Source organism: Heptranchias perlo, chromosome 17 (genome assembly GCF_035084215.1).
Source record: "Heptranchias perlo isolate sHepPer1 chromosome 17, sHepPer1.hap1, whole genome shotgun sequence".
Taxonomy (NCBI): domain Eukaryota; kingdom Metazoa; phylum Chordata; class Chondrichthyes; order Hexanchiformes; family Hexanchidae; genus Heptranchias; species Heptranchias perlo.
In genome coordinates, this window is record NC_090341.1 from 14,888,708 (window position 1) to 14,907,354 (window position 18,647).

Consider the following 18,647-nt stretch of genomic DNA (forward strand, 5'->3'; position numbering starts at 1 on the left):
GCTCACCGATGCTCAGTTTGGGTTCCGCCAGGACCACTCGGCTCCAGACCTCATTACAGCCTTGGTCCAAACATGGACAAAAGAGCTGAATTCCAGAGGTGAGGTGAGAGTGACTGCCCTTGACATCAAGGCAGCATTTGACCGAGTGTGGCACCAAGGAGCCCTAGTAAAATTGAAGTCAATGGGAATCAGGGGGAAAACTCTCCAGTGGCTGGAGTCATACCTAGCACAAAGGAAGATGGTAGTGGTTGTTGGAGGCCAATCATCTCAGCCCCAGGGCATTGCTGCAGGAGTTCCTCAGGGCAGTGTCCTAGGCCCAACCATCTTCAGCTGCTTCATCAATGACCTTCCCTCCATCATAAGGTCAGAAATGGGGATGTTCGCTGATGACTGCACAGTGTTCAGTTCCATTCGCAACCCCTCAGATAATGAAGCAGTCCGAGTCTGCATGCAGCAAGACCTTGACAACATCCAGGCTTGGGCTCATAAGTGGCAAGTAACATTCGCGCCAGATAAGTGCCAGGCAATGACCATCTCCAACAAGAGAGAGTCTAACCACCTCCCCTTGACATTCAACGGCATTACCATCGCCGAATCCCCCACCATCAACATCCTGGGGGTCACCATTGACCAGAAACTTAACTGGACCAGCCACATAAATACTGTGGCTACAAGAGCAGGTCAGAGGCTGGGTATTCTGCGGCGAGTGACTCACCTCCTGACTCCCCAAAGCCTTGCCACCATCTACAAGGCACAAGTCAGGAGTGTGATGGAATACTCTCCACTTGCCTGGATGAGTGCAGCTCCAACAACACTCAAGAAGCTCAACACCATCCAAGATAAAGCAGTCCGCTTGATTGGCACCCCATCCACCACCCTAAACATTCACTCCCTTCACCACCGGCGCACTGTGGCTGCAGTGTGCACCATCCACAGGATGCACTGCAGCAACTCGCCAAGGCTTCTTCGACAGCACCTCCCAAACCCGCGACCTCTACCACCTAGAAGGACAAGGGCAGCAGGCGCATGGGAACAACACCACCTGCACGTTCCCCTCCAAGTCACACACCATCCCGACTTGGAAATATATCGCCGTTCCTTCATTGTCGCTGGGTCAAAATCCTGGAACTCCCTTCCTAACAGCACTGTGGGAGAACCGTCACCACACGGACTGCAGCGGTTGAAGAAGGCGGCTCACCACCACCTTCTCGAGGGCAATTAGGGATGGGCAATAAATGCCGGCCTTGCCAGCGACGCCCACATCCCGTGAACGAATAAAAAAGAAAAAAAAAATTCAGCTGTCCCCCAAACCAAAAATAGATTGATGCATTGTTGCACCTATCCATTTAACTGAGGTTCTATCTTGCAGCTCCAGCCTCACTAAGAAGGATAGCTCCACTGATACACATGCTTCTGGTAGCCCCATTCCAAACAAGGCAGACCACTATACAGTCATGCGGAGTCCATCTATTGGTTTTATCCACATGGATCTCTCTGTTACATTAAGTGACCCACTCACCCAGAGATTGACCATTATGTTGCTATGCTTTATCCATATGCTCTTTTTCATCATCATAAAGCCTGTTGTTGTTGAAACTGAAGATGATAGTAAAGTTTCATAGATCAATACCTATACAACACTAACCATGATACTATAGACGTTATCTGGGTCGTCAGAGATGTCTTTCTCATCGCTCTGTTTATCTACAATGTAAAATAAAACAATTACAACTAAATGTCAATCCCATTTAAGCTCTAATTACATCGGGCTAGGATTTGGAACAAGTCAAGTACTGTGGCTTTACAGTAATATGGGTAATATTTATTGAACTGAACTTGAACATTTTACACACACGGTGTTACTAAATATCCGTTGCTTATTTCAAAGAAGTTGAAGATTGTTCATGTGAAACACATTTCATACCACATAAAGTAGGATGATTTTCCTCAACTCCAAGAATTTCTTAGCATAAAAAAAGTCACAGGCTCCAGTAATGGCTCAATGAGCTTGTCCAGTGTGCAGCTGCACCACACAGTCCAGGAAGGTTCCAGATTTGATTCCTGGTCTGTGCTGAGTTATCTGATCTCAGCTGGGTTTGCCTCAGTGTCCCTGGGTTGAAGAGGGGAAGATTAGTCAGGTTTCCTGCTCCTGATTACAACTTCTGCTGGAATTGTGTGTGTATGCAAAAGTTGAGTGAGGGCAGGATTGAGCTCTGATGTTCCCCACAATTGAATAGCTTGCCAACACTCACTGTCAAGGTTTGCAAACAAATAATGGCCACTTCAATGAGGTACTAGATAACACCCATGGAACCACAGCCCAGCAAAGAGATAACACCTTCAAGAGGAAAAGAGGGGAGCAAATTGGCAGGAAGACAGGGGGGAAAAAGTATTTAAAAATCAGTCCACAGCAACACTTGATATATAGAATGTCATGAGCTAACTGCATTCAGTGTACAGGATGGTGTATGTAAGGCTATGTGCTTACTGCATTGTATGTACAAGATTGTCTATGAAACATCACATGGTCATTCAGCTGTATGTAATTGATTGGGTGTGAAACACCCATGTGGTCAGTGCATTGTTTGTACAAGATGGTGCATTAAATGTTCCACTGTATGGGATGGTGTGTGGATCTTCTTGTGGTTACTGTGTTTTTATGTACAGGATGCTGTATGAAAACCCATGGTGAAACTTATACAAAATCGGAGGAACTACACTGAAAGTTACATCTGTGTGGAGTGCTGTCCCCTCCCTGAGGAAATTCCTCCAGCTTTATGATAAAATCCTACTTACCATCAGAATCACAACCATCAGAATCACCAATACCATCATCTAGGTCATATTCTGTATTGATTAACCTATCCTTTTTCTGAGGGCTTTTCGGGAGTTTAGGCATCCTCTTCTCCACCCAGCCTCTGTTGCGCAGACTTGCTCGGATCACTGGATATGGACCGTAGATGGTAAAGATCTTTTTTAGCTAAGCAATGAGAATGTTGTTCAATTATTTATTATTTAATGAAATTATATTTAACGTATTCACTTTGTACAATGGAAAACTGCAATGTTAGCACACAACATGCCTCATACAAAGCATAGCTTGTCCTGACAGATGCCATTTTTCTCCTATGCACAGTGCAGCTCCTTTCCTACTTTTGTTTCTCATCTTGTTCTATGGTTGCATTTTATTACAGCATTAATTTCTTTGACTAGATTGTCTTCAATTTCTTTGATAAATTTGTCTTCATCAAGAAGAAGGGTGCCAGTGCTGGAGAGAGGAATATATTTTCTATTTTTGTCTCACAGTTTCAACATCACATCAGTTATAGTACAGCAAGAAGCATGCCCCCCCCTGCCCCCACCCTACTGAACCAGTGTGAATATTTCCACTTCCCCCACTAACAATCTTTATGGCCTCTGAGTATGATTGCCACTTCAGTGCCAGTAAGTGCCAAATTTAGGGGCAGCTTTATACTGTGAGTTCATGCCCTCTAGGAAATAGGGGCAAAATTTCCACTGGCTGCTCCTTGGTGTGCACCGAGAGTGCAAATTGAAATTTTGGACACATCCTGTCTGTGATTTTACGTCTAGAGTTAATAAATGGAAAATCGTGGTTGGTGCACACCAAGGAGTGGCACTGTGGAATTTTTACTTACTAGGTTGAAACTGCCACACACATTTGATATAGAATCCTTTACAGCAAAAAGAGATACATTTTTCATCCCACCAGTCTGGGGTCTCTGACCTGTTACCCTCCTATAGCTTTCAATTGGAAAGTTTCTAATTTTCAGTAAAAGGAAACTATGGATCAAGACCATTTTACCACATCAAGCCTGCTCTGTCCAATGAACCACATTCACTTTACACAGTTGTGGACACTGCTTAATTGTTTCAGTTTCCTGAGGGAAAAATAACCACTGGTAAAAGCTCATTTTAGGGCACAGTCAGAAAGAATTTCATGCAAAGAATGATCAACATTTGGAAAGGTCTTCCAGGTAGGATAATACAAGCAAAACCCTTACACTTGTTCAAGATCCAGTTAGATGGCATGTTGGGAGGGCTGCCCCCCACCACATGGATGAGCTAAGATGAACTGAATGCCCTTCCTCGTCTATATTTACATTGTGATGTGACTCCCAAAGGCAATCAAGGAAAACACTAGAAAATTAATCAAGCTTTAAATCTATATTATTTAACTCTGAATGGCTGCATTTCACAGATGCTATTTCCACAATCCAACAGTAGTGGAACCATAGTATTCTGTACAGAATTCAATCATCCATGTCCTTAGTCAACTCCATAAACTTCAAACCTAACTAGATATTTTACAAAGTTCATTTTAAATAAGTTAATTGGAATAACATTAACTACACAGGTCTAATTTTCAACAAATTTGAAATCTTAAAATGTTATGATATGCAAATATGACTTAATTCAGCCCTGGGAATAAATCTGAGCAGCATTTTCTTAATGATGATAGAGGACCAGAACAGTATATGGAGACTGCTCTTATGCTGCAGCTATTGTGCTGATACTGATATCTGCAGGATGGGCTCCAGCCAGTTTAGTACCCTGTTTACACCAGCTGACTGGAATTGTCATGGTTACTCCTATGTGCAGAGATCCTTTCCCAGCAGTTAAAATTTAAATGTTTAGAGAGCATAAGCAGCACTATCCATGCTATTTAATCATTTAAATTAACTGCAGGTGTGTTTAAAAAATGTCCAGGAGGTGCAACGGACCTCTAGCTCATTTTAAGTCTGGTTATATAGGAACAGGAGTAGGCCATTCAGCCCCTCGTGCCTGCTCCACCATTTGATAAGATCATGGCTGATCTGTGATCTAACTCCATATACCTGCCTTTGGCCCATATCCCTTAATACCTTTGGTTGCCAAAAAGCTATCTATCTCAGATTTAAATTTAGCAATTGAGCTAGTATCAATTGCCGTTTGCGGAAGAGAGTTCCAAACTTCTACCACCCTTTGTGTGTAGAAATGTTTTCTGATCTCGCTCCTGAAAGGTCTGGCTCTAATTTTTAGACTGTGCCCCCTACTCCTAAAATCCTTAACCAGCGGAAATAGTTTCTCTCTATCCACCCTATCCGTTCCCCTTAATATCTTATAAACTTCGATCAGATCACCCCTTAACCTTCTAAACTCTAGAGAATACAACCCCAATTTGTGTAATCTCGCCTCGTAACTTAACCCTTGAAGTCCGGGTATCATTCTAGTAAACCTACGCTGCACTCCCTCCAAGGCCAATATGTCCTTCCGAAGGTGCGGTGCCCAGAACTGCTCACAGTACTCCAGGTGCGGTCTAACCAGGGTTTTGTATAGCTGCAGCATAACTTCTGCCCCCCTTGTACTCTAGTCCTCTAGATATGAAGGCCAGCATTCCATTAGCCTTCTTGATTATTTTCTGCACCTGTTCATGACACTTCAATGATCTATGTACCTGAACCCCTAAGTCCCTTTGGACATCCACTGTTTTTAACTTTTTACCATTTAGAAAGTACCCTGTTCTATCCTTTTTTGATCCAAAGTGGATGACCTCACATTTGTCTACATTGAATTCCATTTGCCACAGTTTTGCCCATTCACCTAATTTATCAATATCGCTTTGTAATTTTATGTTTTCATCTACACTGCTTACAATGCCACCAATCTACACTGCTTACAACACTATACACCAGATACATCGACGACATTTTCTTTCTATAGACCCACGGCGAGGAATCACTAAAGAGACTACACGACAACATCAACAAGTTCCATCCCACCATCAAGCTCACCATGGACTACTCCTCAGAATCAGTTTCTTTTTTGGACACACAAATCTCCATCAAAGACGGGCAACCTCAGCACCTCACTCTACCGCAAGCCCACGGACAACCTCACAATGCTCCACTTTTCCAGCTTCCACCCTAACCACGTCAAAGAGGCCATCCACTATGGACAGGCCCTGCGAATACACAGGGTCTGCTCAGACGAGGAGGAACACGATGGACACCTACAGACGCTGAAAGATGCTCTAGTAAGAACGGAATATGACGCTCGACTCATCGATCGACAGTTCCGATGGGCCACAGCGAAAAATCGCATAGACCTCCTCAGAAGACTAACACGGGACGCAACCAACAGAGTACCCTTCGTCGTCCAGTACTTCCCCGGAGCGGAGAAACTACGCCATGTTCTCCGCAGCCTTCAACATGTCATCAATGACGACGAACACCTCGCTATGGCCATCCCCACACCTCCAGTACTCGCCTTTAAACAGCCACCCAACCTCAAACAGACCATCGTTCGCAGCAAATTACCCAGCTTTCAGGAGAACAGCGTCCACGACACCACACAACCCTGCCATAGTAACCTCTGCAAGACATGCCAGATCATCGACACAGATACCACCATCACACGAGAGGACACCACCCACCAGGTGCATGGTTCATACTCCTGTGACTCGGCCAACGTTGTCTACCTCATACGTTGCAGGAAAGGATGCCCCGGAGCATGGTACATTGGCGAGACCATGCAGACGCTGCGACAACGGATGAACGGACACCGCGCAACAATCGCCAGACAGGAGGGTTCCCTCCCAGTCGGGGAACACTTCAGCAGTCAAGGACATTCAGCCACCGACCTTCGGGTAAGCATACTCCAAGGCGGCCTTCGAGACACACGACAACGCAAAATCGTCGAGCAGAAATTGATAGCCAAGTTCCGCACCCATGAAGACGGCCTCAACCGGGATCTTGGGTTCATGTCATGCTACACGTAACCCCACCAGCGAACAAATGTTATCTGTTTTTAATATAACGGGTCATTTGCTGTCTTTTCTATGTTCCTGCCTCTCTCTCTCTGTTTTTTTTTGGTGGTTTGTATATTCGGTGGCCTTTTAGGTAACACCTCTCTGTCTGCACACTGTGATTGCCGTGGCAACGGGCAGTTGGAAAGACTATCTGTAATCACCAGGTATTGTTCTGTGATTTATAAATGCGAAGGGTTCGAGGATTTCATTTCTACAACATTCACCTGAGGAAGGAGGAAGCCTCCGAAAGCTTGTGAATTTCAAATAAAATTGTTGGACTATAACTTGGTGTTGTAAAATTGTTTACAATTGTCAACCCCAGTCCATCACCGGCATCTCCACACCAATCTTTATGTCATCGGCAAACTTAGATATGAGATTTTCTATGCCTTCATCTAAGTCGTTAATAAATATTGTGAATAATTGAGGCCCCAAGACAGATCCCTCCGGGACTCCACTAGTGACATCCTGCCAATGTGAGTACCCTCCCATTATCCCTACTCTCGGTCGCCTTTCGCTCAGCCAACTTCCTAACCAAGTCCGTACTTTTCCCTCGATTCCATGGGCTTCTATCTTAGCCAACGGTCTCTTATGTGGGACCTTATCAAATACTTTCTGGAAGTCCATATAAATAACATCCATTGACATTCCCCTGTCCACTACTTTAGTCACCTCTTCAAAAAATTCAGTCAGGTTTGTCAGGCACGACCTACCTTTCACAAATCCATGATTAACTGAAAATTCTCGAGGTGTTCAGTCCCCCTATCCTTAATTATAGACTCCAGCTTTTCCCCACAACAGATGTTAGGCTAACTGGTCTATAATTCCCTGGTTTCCCTCTCTCTCCTTTCTTAAAAAGCGGAGTGACGTGCAATTTTCCAATCCAGAGGGACAGTTCCTGAATCTAGAGAACTTTGAAAGATTATAGTTAGGGCATCCGCAATGTGCTCACCTACTTCCTTTAAAACCCTGGGATGGAAACCATCTGGTCCTGGGGATTTGTCACTCATTAGTGCTATTATTTTCTTCATTACTGTTGCTTTACTTATGTTCATTTTATCGAGTCCCTGTCCCCGATTCAATATTAGTTTTCTTGGGATTTCCGGCATGCTATCCTCTTTTTCTGCTGTAAATACTGACGCAAAGTAATTGTTCAACATGTCCGCCATTTCCCCTTTGTCAATGACAATATCCCCACTTTCAGTTTTTAAGGGGCCAACACTGCTCCTGACCACCCTCTTTTTCCTAATATAACTATAAAAGTTCTTCGTATTGGTTTTGATATCCCTTGCGAGTTTCTTTTCATACTCTCTTTTTGTATCCCTTACTATCTGTAAGTTACACTCCATGCAGTGTCAAACCAAGCGATGTGAGACAACCCTTTCCAAGGGGTCCAACTCCACTTCTGTCCAAAGTCAGGTTGGAACATAATTCTGGATTTACTCTACAATTTTAGAATCGCAGCAAAATAGAACCCACTTTGCAGCAACACTGAAGTTCTAGTATAAATGTGCCCTTGAAGAAATGCAGACTGAAGGGGCTCTGACCACAATCTTCCCTTTTGACCTGATGAATATTCAGCTCTGAACAAAATAGCAGTTTTAAAACTTTGCCAAATTTTTTTACCTTGATAGCTTTCTCCACGAGGTGTTTGCAGTTTCTCAGCCGATCATGCTTTATCTCTGACACAATCACATGAGGCCTATGGAATTTTACCTCTCTTGTCATAACCAAAGACCCTGTGGAATTAAAATAAAATTCTTAAGTCTCACATCAACTTGTATTGGGTCTAAATGCACTGGCAAATTGAAGAATCAAAACCAGTTGTATGATCTATTAGAGCGTGAGTGATCACAAATAATTTTCACATATACTGTAAAATCTCAGTAAACTTGTGACAACTCAGAGCTATATTACCCGAAGTTTCAAAGAATGATAAAATACAGCTCTGAGGTATATAACAAAGAATGCCTAAAGTCTGATTGAATTGTGAAGGTTATTTGCCATTTAAGAAACACAGTAATTACTGCAAGATTATAAAGTATCGCATGTCTTTGGATTTAAAAGATCTTACAAATCTATTTCAAATCAAAATATTGCTAGCCCAGACATAAACCACCACCTGCAATTGAAAGAGTCACTGCACTAGTGCTTCTAGGCGAGTATGGAGTGCGAAGATATACTGCACAAATAATGTTACTAGATAACAGTGGCAGATCCCTCAGTTAAGGAATACAGATCTAATAGGCAAAACTGATCCAGTGTGAATGACACAGGTACAGTGTGAATGTAACAGACATATAATGTGAGAATGATGCAGGAACACTGTATGAGACTAATACAAGAGTGTACAGTGTGGGACTAATACAGGTGTATAGTGTGAGAAGGACATAATTACAGTGAGATGATGTGTAGTATGAAGATGATACAGGTGTACAGTGTGAGAATGATAGTTACATGGTTCAAATGGCAGATACAGAAGAAGAATAAGGTGTACTCTGTGAAAGCAACAGAGGTATGCATTATGAGAGTTACAGGCATACAAAATTAGAGTAAGTGTGAGCATATCTGAACCACACAAGATCAATGTGAATTACAATTATAGTGTAAGCAACATAAGTGTATATTGTGAAAGTTGATTGTATACAATGTAGAAGTTACAGGTGCAAGTGCGAGTGGCCGGAGTATACAGAGTGTACAATGTGAGTGTCGAGATTAATTGCGAGTTATAAGTACAGTGTGAGTAGCAGGTATGCAATGTGAATGACAGGCATGGTGTGAGAGTTAAAGAAAGAAATGTGAATGTCATAAACCCTTTGTGAGTTATAGGTACAGTGTTGATGACATGTACAGTGTGAATTACAGGTGCAGTGTGAATCACAGATGTACAAACTAGGAATTAGATGCACAGTATGAGCTACAGATGCATAGTGCAGGTGACATGGGTACAGCAATACTGAAGCTCTATCTTTTTCTCACCACATGACTTGTTTGTCCCTTTGGCTTCAGTATTCTGGGATTTGCAATTCTCTTTCAATCTGATTCCCTCCATGCTCTGAACTGATTCATCCTGTTTCTCAGAAACTAAGTCAACAAAAGAGAAAATCTAATTAAATCATGGGTACACTGTGGATTCTCAGGTCTGTGAAATCTAAATCATGATGTGGAGATGCCGGTGATGGACTGGGGTTGACAATTGTAAACAATTTTACAACACCAAGTTATAGTCCAGCAATTTTATTTTAAATTCACAAGCTTTCGGAGGCTTCCCCCTTCGTCACACCATGCCTGTCATTCACATTGCATACCTGCTACTCACACTGTACTTATAACTCGCAATTAATCTCGACACTCACATTGTACACTCTGTATACTCCGGCCACTCGCACTTGCACCTGTAACTTCTACATTGTATACAATCAACTTTCACAATATACACTTATGTTGCTTACACTATAATTGTAATTCACATTGATCTTGTGTGGTTCAGATATGCTCACACTTACTCTAATTTTGTATGCCTGTAACTCTCATAATGCATACCTCTGTTGCTTTCACAGAGTACACCTTATTCTTCTTCTGTATCTGCCATTTGAACCATGTAACTATCATTCTCACACTGACGAAGGGGGAAGCCTCCGAAAGCTTGTGAATTTAAAATAAAATTGCTGGACTATAACTTGGTGTTGTAAAATCTAAATCAGGCAGAGTGAAGAAAATCATCATTCCTCTGACTCTTTGATCTGTGCTACTTCTTATGGTTCCTCTAAAATTTATCCTAGGTAGGAGACTTTTATCCATGCGGTTCGAGAGCTGCATATTACTCTGGCTCACTTGTTCGAAAGGAGTGTTCTAACTCACCCAAAACCCCATTTCCTATCAGATATGGTGTGCATGCTGATGCAATTGGTATATGATGGGGGTAACCATGTTGATTTCCATGTAGGCTGGTTCAAGAACAGTTAGCAATGGGCTGGGTGGATGGCGGGGGGGGAGGCGGAGGGGGATGGAGGCGGAGGGGGGTGGTGTTGAGGTGACTGCTCTATATGTATCTTTGCTCTGACTGCACCAAATGCTGAGCAGTAGCTAGGACTGAACTGCGTCCTTTGGCTTTGTCATTGTTCTCTAATTACATTCAGGAAGTAATGGAGTGCATCTAGTTGGTCTGTCATTATAATTGTAGGTAGTATGAAATGGGTCCAGACAGAGGCTCTATTCAAGCATGGTGTAGACCTATAACACAAGCACCATTTTCCTTGGCTTAAAACCTGCAACACCGGTAAGGACACGGTCCCACTCTGCATCAGTCAGCTATAGAAATCTTGTGTTCATCAAATCATCACCTGAAATAACATTTCTTGACAAAATAATGATATGTTTATTGATTTTACAACTTAAGAAAAAATCTAATTTGAAATCTGCACAGCACTGCCAAAGAAAAAAGTAATGTTTTAATAAATTTGGAGAGTGGCTATACCCATATTGCAATAGTTCCACAATGCTTTGCATCGTGCCATTCTCCTTGGGGAAACTGCCACCAACCATCTTGTTCTTGATCCTGCAGATATTTTTGTTCTGTTATAACTGTTAGTCACAGTTATGAACTGCCCCTAGTGTCTAGCAGTTAGATAGTATAAAAATTGTGTGGTTTGGAATATTGCTGCAGCAATAATGGTTCTGTCCAAAAACTGAAGGTAACTAAAGGCTTCTTGAGTGTAATTGTTATCTTAAAATATAGACTAAATACTATAAATTCCTGCTCCACATATATAAAGACTTGGATAGTCAGCCAAACACATATTTGGTCAATTGAATGATCATATATGCAAACCTATTTAACACTTATGCATATATCCCTCCCCACTAACATAATTATTCTAACAGTGCTAAACTCCAGTTCCAGACTATCTTTATAATCCATGCCTTGGCTCGACCTAAGGTTTTCATTTTTCTTCAACCCACCTTTCCCCATCAACATACTTATTTAAGGGAAGTCCGAGGTGGCCACTTCACTGTTCCCTTTAGTTAGATCCAATCGGAGAATCTAGCTTGTTTGGTTTGAGCCCTAATTTGGCTGAGCTCCTTGAGACTGTGTACCCAGGATAATTGAAGTTTCTTGATAATTTAGACAATAAACTGATTATCTGGACAAGCTGAAAAGACAACCACGTGTCAGCTTGTGTCCGTTGGTAGCGCTCTCATTTCTAAGTCAGAAGATCTGGGGTACAAGCTTCATTCCAGGAACTGAGCACATAACCTAGGGTGATCTTTCCGTGCAGTACTGAGGAAGTGTTGCATTTTCAGAGGTACCGTCTTTTGGATTAGAGGTTAATCTAGGTTCCATCTGCCTGTTCCAGAGGGTCTAGTAGTCGTAAAGATCCCATGGCACTATCTGAAGAATAGAGAGTTCTATAAGTTATTTCTCTTTTTTCCCTCAAGACAGTGTTGATAGTCAAAGGATTTATTTAGCTGGTGTAATAGACTGTCACTCCCTTCTAGTTAGTGTAGATGGCCTATGCAGAGACTGGGCTGCTGGCCAGGTCGGAGGGATCTTTCTTGTAGATGAGATTGTTAGCTGAATTAATATTTGCTTCCTTTAAATTCACATTGTTAGTTGTTAGAGATCTTGACTTACTTGATGCAATAGCAAGAATGTCCCTTTTTATTAGTGCTTAACAAGACTCATTTTGTGAGAGGAAAAGAATGTTGTGACTTGTCAGACAGAATACGAACACACTCTGGCTCAGACTAGTTTCAGGTGGCTGAGTTGGGGGAGGTAACTAAGTAGCTCCTAATATCCATGTTTGGCAGCAAATTAAGTTTAAACTTTACCTGTGGTTTGCTGACATCCTGCAGAGTTTACTGTAAATAAATTGAATGATACTAAAATACTTCACAATTGTGGTAAAGTGCTGTGAGAACAAACAAAAAAACAGTTCACAGTGAAACAGAAAAACTTGCAAGGAACTGCAAGACTGTAGCCTGCAAATGTCCAGCTTCTATCTGCCATTCTACTTCTTGTCCCTTTTCTCTTTCTTCTAGGTCCTTCTCGGCAGCAGGAGGCTCCTGCACAAGACGACACCTAAATGAAAGATAATCCTCCTGAGGATGCACCGTCACGCATTCCAATCCTCCCAGGTATCAACTCAGTCATTGGCACTCTGCGTGGGGTAGATAGTGTGTTTGACAGATCTGCACATGTTGGCGCAGCACCAGTAGGCAGCAGCAGGTACTGATGGCAGTAACAGCCCAGGAGAGAGCTCACCAGAGGGCAAGGCGCTCTCCCAGCTCTGCTGAGGACGACAGAGATGAGGACTTCATGTGCCCAGCCATGAGAAGAAAACTGCTGGCATCACACAAGCAGTTCCTCTCCTTCCCCCTGTTCTTGATCCTCCGATAAGGACTCCTACTGCTGCTATAACGCCTCCAAATGCAGGTCTCTCTGTAATGTAAGGTTATGCAGCATACCACAGTGATGTGGGAGACTCTATTTGTGGCATATTGTAGGGAACCCCCCGATCAGTCGAGACACCTGAACCTCTGCTTCAGCATCCCTATGGTATGTTCTATAATGATCCTAATGGTCCTCTGGCCTTGGTTATGTCTGTGTTGCTGGGATGCGGTACGGTTGCACAGGGCTGTCATTAGCCACGTCTGTTGGGGGCATCCCTTTTCCCCCAGCAGCCATTCTTTCACGTTCCTCACAAGGTCAAATATTGGGGGATGGTAGACTGTCTCATCGTGCATTGTGGCAGCTCTCTGGGTACCTTGCACAGACCTGCATGGGTCTTCCTGTGATCGGCCACGAGCTGGACATTGATGAAGTGGAATCCATTTCTATTTACATATGTTGCTGGCTGGTCTTCCATTGCCCTGTGTACAGTTAATGACGCCCTGCACGCGAGGGAAGGTAGCCACTGCAGCAAATCCTTGAGTTCTGACCTGTTGACTATTGAGGTCAATGGGCAAGGACATGTACTGCTTCAGCCTGGAGAACAGGGTGTCAGTGAGCTGCTTAATACAGCTGTGTACCGCAGACTGTCATATACGACTGATGTCCTCTGTAGCAGCCTGAAAGGATTCAGTGGTGAAAAAGAGGGCTGTGGTGACTTTGAGAGCCACTGGCAAAGCACGCCTCCCTGGTCCAGCAGGCAGCAGGCCCTATTGCAGGAGGTTGCAGAGGTCTGTGACAGACTGCCTGGAGAAGTGCAGCTTTCTCCTGTACTGCTCCTCAGATAGATGCTTTGGCCTCCTCTTGCAATTTAATGTAATATTCTGGATTTAAGTTATTAATACTCTTACCTATCATATAATTCTATAAGATCACCTCTCAGGTGCCTCTTTTACAGGCTGAAAAGCCCAAGGTTCTCCAATATTTCCTTCTAACAAATCTTTTATACTAGGAATCAGGCTCCTGGCTCTTTCGTTCACTGCCTCCAGCGCTTGCCTGTCTCCCTTGTTGCTCAGTGATCGGAACTGGTCGCAGTACTCACACTCCCATTGATTTTTAAACACTGATAGTGTAAATGATATTATAAGAAACAAAAAACAATTGACTACATTTTTATACTGAGATTGATTATTAATTTGGGAGGGGTGGAGGAACTGACATGGGCTCCAATAGTGATGGAACCAGGCCTAGTCAGACTCACACCCAAACATTAACCTTTCTTCCTCATTCTACTGATTGATCTTCTATGCATTTGCAGCATTTTGTGTCATTAAGGTGAAATTGTTCTCACCAACATTTATAATTACTACATTCATAGAAAATTTCTGGCACAGAAGGAGGCCATTCGGCCTATCATGTCTGTGCCGGTCGAAATGGAGCTACGCAGCTTAATCCCACTCTCCAGCACTTGGTCCGTAGCCTTGTAGGTTATGGCATTTCAAGTGCATATCCAAGTACTTTTTAAATGTGATGAGGGTTTCTGCCTCTACCACCCTTTCAGGTAGTGAGTTCCAGACCCCCACCACGCTCTGGGTGAAAGCATTTTTCCTCAGCTCCCCTCTAATCCTTCAACTAATTACTTTAAATCTATGCCCCCTGGTTATTGACCTCTCTGCTAAGGGAAATAGGTCCTTCCTGTCCACTCTATCTAGGCCCCTCAATTTTATACACCTCAATTAAATCACCCCTCAGCCTCCTCTGTTCCAAAGAAAACAACCCCAGCCTATCCAATCTTTCCTCATAACTAAAATTCTCCAGTCCTGGCAACATCCTTTTAAATTTTCTCTGTACCCTCTCTAGTGCAATCATATCTTTCCTGTAATGTGGTGAGCAGAACTGTACACAGTACTCAAGCTGGGGCCTAACTAGAGTTTTATACAGTTCTAGCATAACCTCCCTGCTCTTATATTCTATGCCTTGGCTAATAAAGGAAAGTATCCCATATGCTTTCTTAACCACCTTATCTACCTGTCCTGCTACCATCAGGGATCTGTGGACATGCATTCCAAGGTCCCTCTCTTCTTCTACATCTCTCAGTATCCTCCCAGTTATTGTGTGGTCCCTTACCTTGTTTGACCTCCCCAAAAGAATTACCTCACACTTCTCCGGATTGAATTCCATTTGCCACTTTTCTGCCCACCTGACCAGTCCATTGATATCTTCCTGCAGTCTACAGCTTTCCTCCTCACAATCAACCACATGGACAATTTTTGTACCTTCTGCAATCTTCTTAATCACGCCCCCTACATTTAAGCCTATATTATTAATATATACCACAAAAAGCAAGGGGCCTAGTACTGAGCCCTGTGGAACCCCACTGGAAACAGCCTTCCAGTCACAAAAACACCCATCGACCATTACCCTTTGCTTCCTGCCACCGAGCCAATTTTGGATCCAATTTGCCACTTTCCTTTGGATCCCATGAGCATTTACTTTTTTGACCAGTCTGCCATGTGGGACTTGTCAAAAGCCTTGCTAAAATCCATGTAGACTACATCAAACGCACTATCCTCATCGACCCTCCTTGTTAGCTCCTCAAAAAATTCAATCAAGTTCATATGAAATTCCTCTGTGCATTATTTGAATGTCAAAGACTTTGGGAGTAATTTTAAACCCCAAGAGCGGATGGGTTGGGGGGGGTTGGTGGGCAGTAAAAATAGTTCCTTTTTGGAGCGGGACCACATCCCGGCTCCAATGCGCCTACTTCCAGGTTTAACCCAGGAGCGTTAGGATGCGCGCATGCAAGAGAAACCCAGAAGTCTCGTCCCCACTTAAAGCCAGCAGGCCGATAGTTAAAGGGTACTTAAAACTCTTGAGGCACTTAACTTTGTGTATTCTGAAACAGAAACAGATTTAACTTCTCTTGAACGTGTCTCCAATGGCTTCTGAAACACGCCATTGAAACAGAAAGGAGTTGCAGCCGCAGCTCATTTAGCCCTTTAAACCGGTGATTGACACATCTCAATAAAGGTGAGGTATTGCAGCTGGGCATTCATGATGGAGCAAACAAAAGGGCGAATTCACACACGGGACACAATAATGGCCAAAACGTGGCAGTGGTGATAATGATTAAATTCAATGTGCTATTACAAACAAAATACATAAATGAACAACACGACATCTCGTCACACACTCTTGGTGAACTACAATTGCATAGCTTTGCTCTTTCTACCGCTTCTACATGGTACATCCCCTGTGGCTTCAGCAGAGGTAGTGGCAGGTTGCTCAGATACCTGCCCTGATTTCTGAGATGCTTTTGGCCTACGACCTCTGGAGCCCGTGAGGGCCCCGTCAAAGATTGCTCCACCTGCACCTGTGCAGGGGCAGACTAGGCCATCGGGAGAGGAGGCAGCATTGAGGGTACTGGTTGAGGAGGGGACAACGGGTGAGATGTGGGAGACTTTGAGTGGAGTCCTCACTTCCATGTCCCCTTTTGCCATCATCCCTCTCCTGGGCCAGCGCAACATCACTCCCACCACTCTGCTGGACAGAAGTGACACGTTATAAGGCCACGGATAAGTCTGTTTAAGGCGTCAGACATGTTGGCATCCAGAGTATGCACAGCCGTTGTCATGGCTTGCATGGACTCAGTTGAGATCTGTGCCTGAAGTTCAATGGAGGCTGCCACTCTCACACTTACCTGCACCAACAATCCATTAGCAATGGAGTTGGACTCCTCCATCTTCTCCGCTATTGTAGAGTGTGTGCATGGCACGTTTTCCCAGTACCTCACAGAGGTGCAGCTGTACCTCTATTATTCTCAACAATGGCCCCCGGGGTTCAGCATGTGTCCAGCTGAGCAGAGCTTGGAGAGGAGCGCGTCCCCCGATGCGGACTCTCCACAGCTGTCCCTGCCACCAGTGTCTGCTCGTACACACTTGTGAGTGGTGAATCACCAGGTGACAACACAACTAAGTGTCTAACATGGCCCACTGAAGTGCGATTATCTGCGCTGGTGCATGGCTGTATGTGCTGTGACGGAGCACCCTCAGAAGGAATGAAAACACTTCTTACACTGCATCCAAGACCTGGACACCATGCTCCTGCTGCTCACCTCTTCTGCCTCCTCCAGTCACGCTTTCTGGTGGCAGAAGCAGCTTTCTTCCTCCTATCAGCTGGGTACAGCACCTCCTTCCTGCTTTGCACACCAGCCAGTAGAACCTCAAGGGTTGTGTTGATGAACCTGGATGCTGCCTTTGCTCTATGCTCTTCCATCTCAACGTTTCCTCCTTCCTCCTTCAAAATCCATTTTTGCATTGGCCCTTTAAATAGTGGAGTTCGCATCACGTCACGTGGGTGCACAGTACGCCCACTGCACAGCTTGGAGACGCAAAACCCGGAAGTAAAATTAAGTGCCTTCAATTGAGTTGCGATCACTCAATCCAACGCGCTCAGATTATTTCCAGGTTTCCCATGCAACTATTTACCCACCCGCTGAGTTCCTCTTGCCATGCTAAAATCATGGCTTTTGTTTCCACTCAACAACTCTTAACTCTCTATAAAGAGTTTGTAACTTATTGAATGGGTTAACAAATGTATTTGAATAGTGCAGAGGAATTTCATTTGAACATTCATTATAAATATCACTGAAAGCAATTTCATTTTCTTTAATGATGTAATGTCTTGATGGAGCTGGGGAAAAGGTGCTTTTTGGTGTTCATGTTTTGCAGGTCACAGTCCCATGGCTGACTGAGAGAGATGTAAAGCCTGAGCTTTAAAAACCTGAAGTGTGTAGGAGGAAGGAAAGAAATGTCATAGTTTCGAGGGCCTGAAAATGATGAGTTAGAGTGGTAAACAGTATGACTTGATTGCATCACATTGGAGATGTGAGGAGAAGGAAGAGCATGCAGGATGGTGCACATCAAGCTTAGACTCTCCTCCCAGAGAGTAGGGATAATGGGCAGGATGTAACTAGTGGTGTCCCACAGGGATCTGTGTTGGGGCCTCAACTATTCACTGTATTTGTGAACGACTTAGATGACAGGATAGAGAGCCACATATCCAAGTTTGCCGATGACACAAAGATAGGCAGCATTGTAAGCAGTGTAGATGGAAGTATAAAATAACAGAGATATTTTAATAGATTAAGTGAATGGGCAAAACTGTGGCAAATGGATTTCAATGTAGGCAAGTGTGAGGTCATCCATTTTGGACCTAAAAAAGGATAGGTCAGAGTACTTTCTAAATGGTGAAAAGCTCGAAACAGTGAAGGTCCAAACATACTTAGGAGTCCATGTACATAGATCGTTAAAATGTCATGGACAGGTACAGAAAATAATCAAAAAGGCTAATGGAATGCTGGCCTTTATATCTAGAGGACTAGAATAAAAGCGGTAGAAGTTATGCTACAGCTATACAAAGTCCTGGTTAGACTGCACCTGGAGTTCT

General features: G+C 43.6%; 1 protein-coding gene across 1 annotated transcript in view; it reads right to left on the bottom strand.

Annotated features, from left to right (window-relative positions):
• LOC137334357 (uncharacterized) overlaps window positions 1-11,289 on the bottom strand; it is a 42,275-nt gene extending 30,986 nt beyond the window's left edge. Inside the window, exons 1-5 of the mRNA XM_067999065.1 lie at window positions 11,286-11,289; window positions 9,788-9,892; window positions 8,435-8,547; window positions 2,797-2,980; window positions 1,646-1,704 (exon numbers count right to left, since the gene is read on the bottom strand). Of these exons, the coding sequence (XP_067855166.1) occupies window positions 1,646-1,704; window positions 2,797-2,980; window positions 8,435-8,547; window positions 9,788-9,892; window positions 11,286-11,289 (465 nt within the window). The remainder of the gene's footprint in view (window positions 1-1,645; window positions 1,705-2,796; window positions 2,981-8,434; window positions 8,548-9,787; window positions 9,893-11,285) is intronic.
• Between the last annotated feature and the right edge of the window lie 7,358 nt (window positions 11,290-18,647).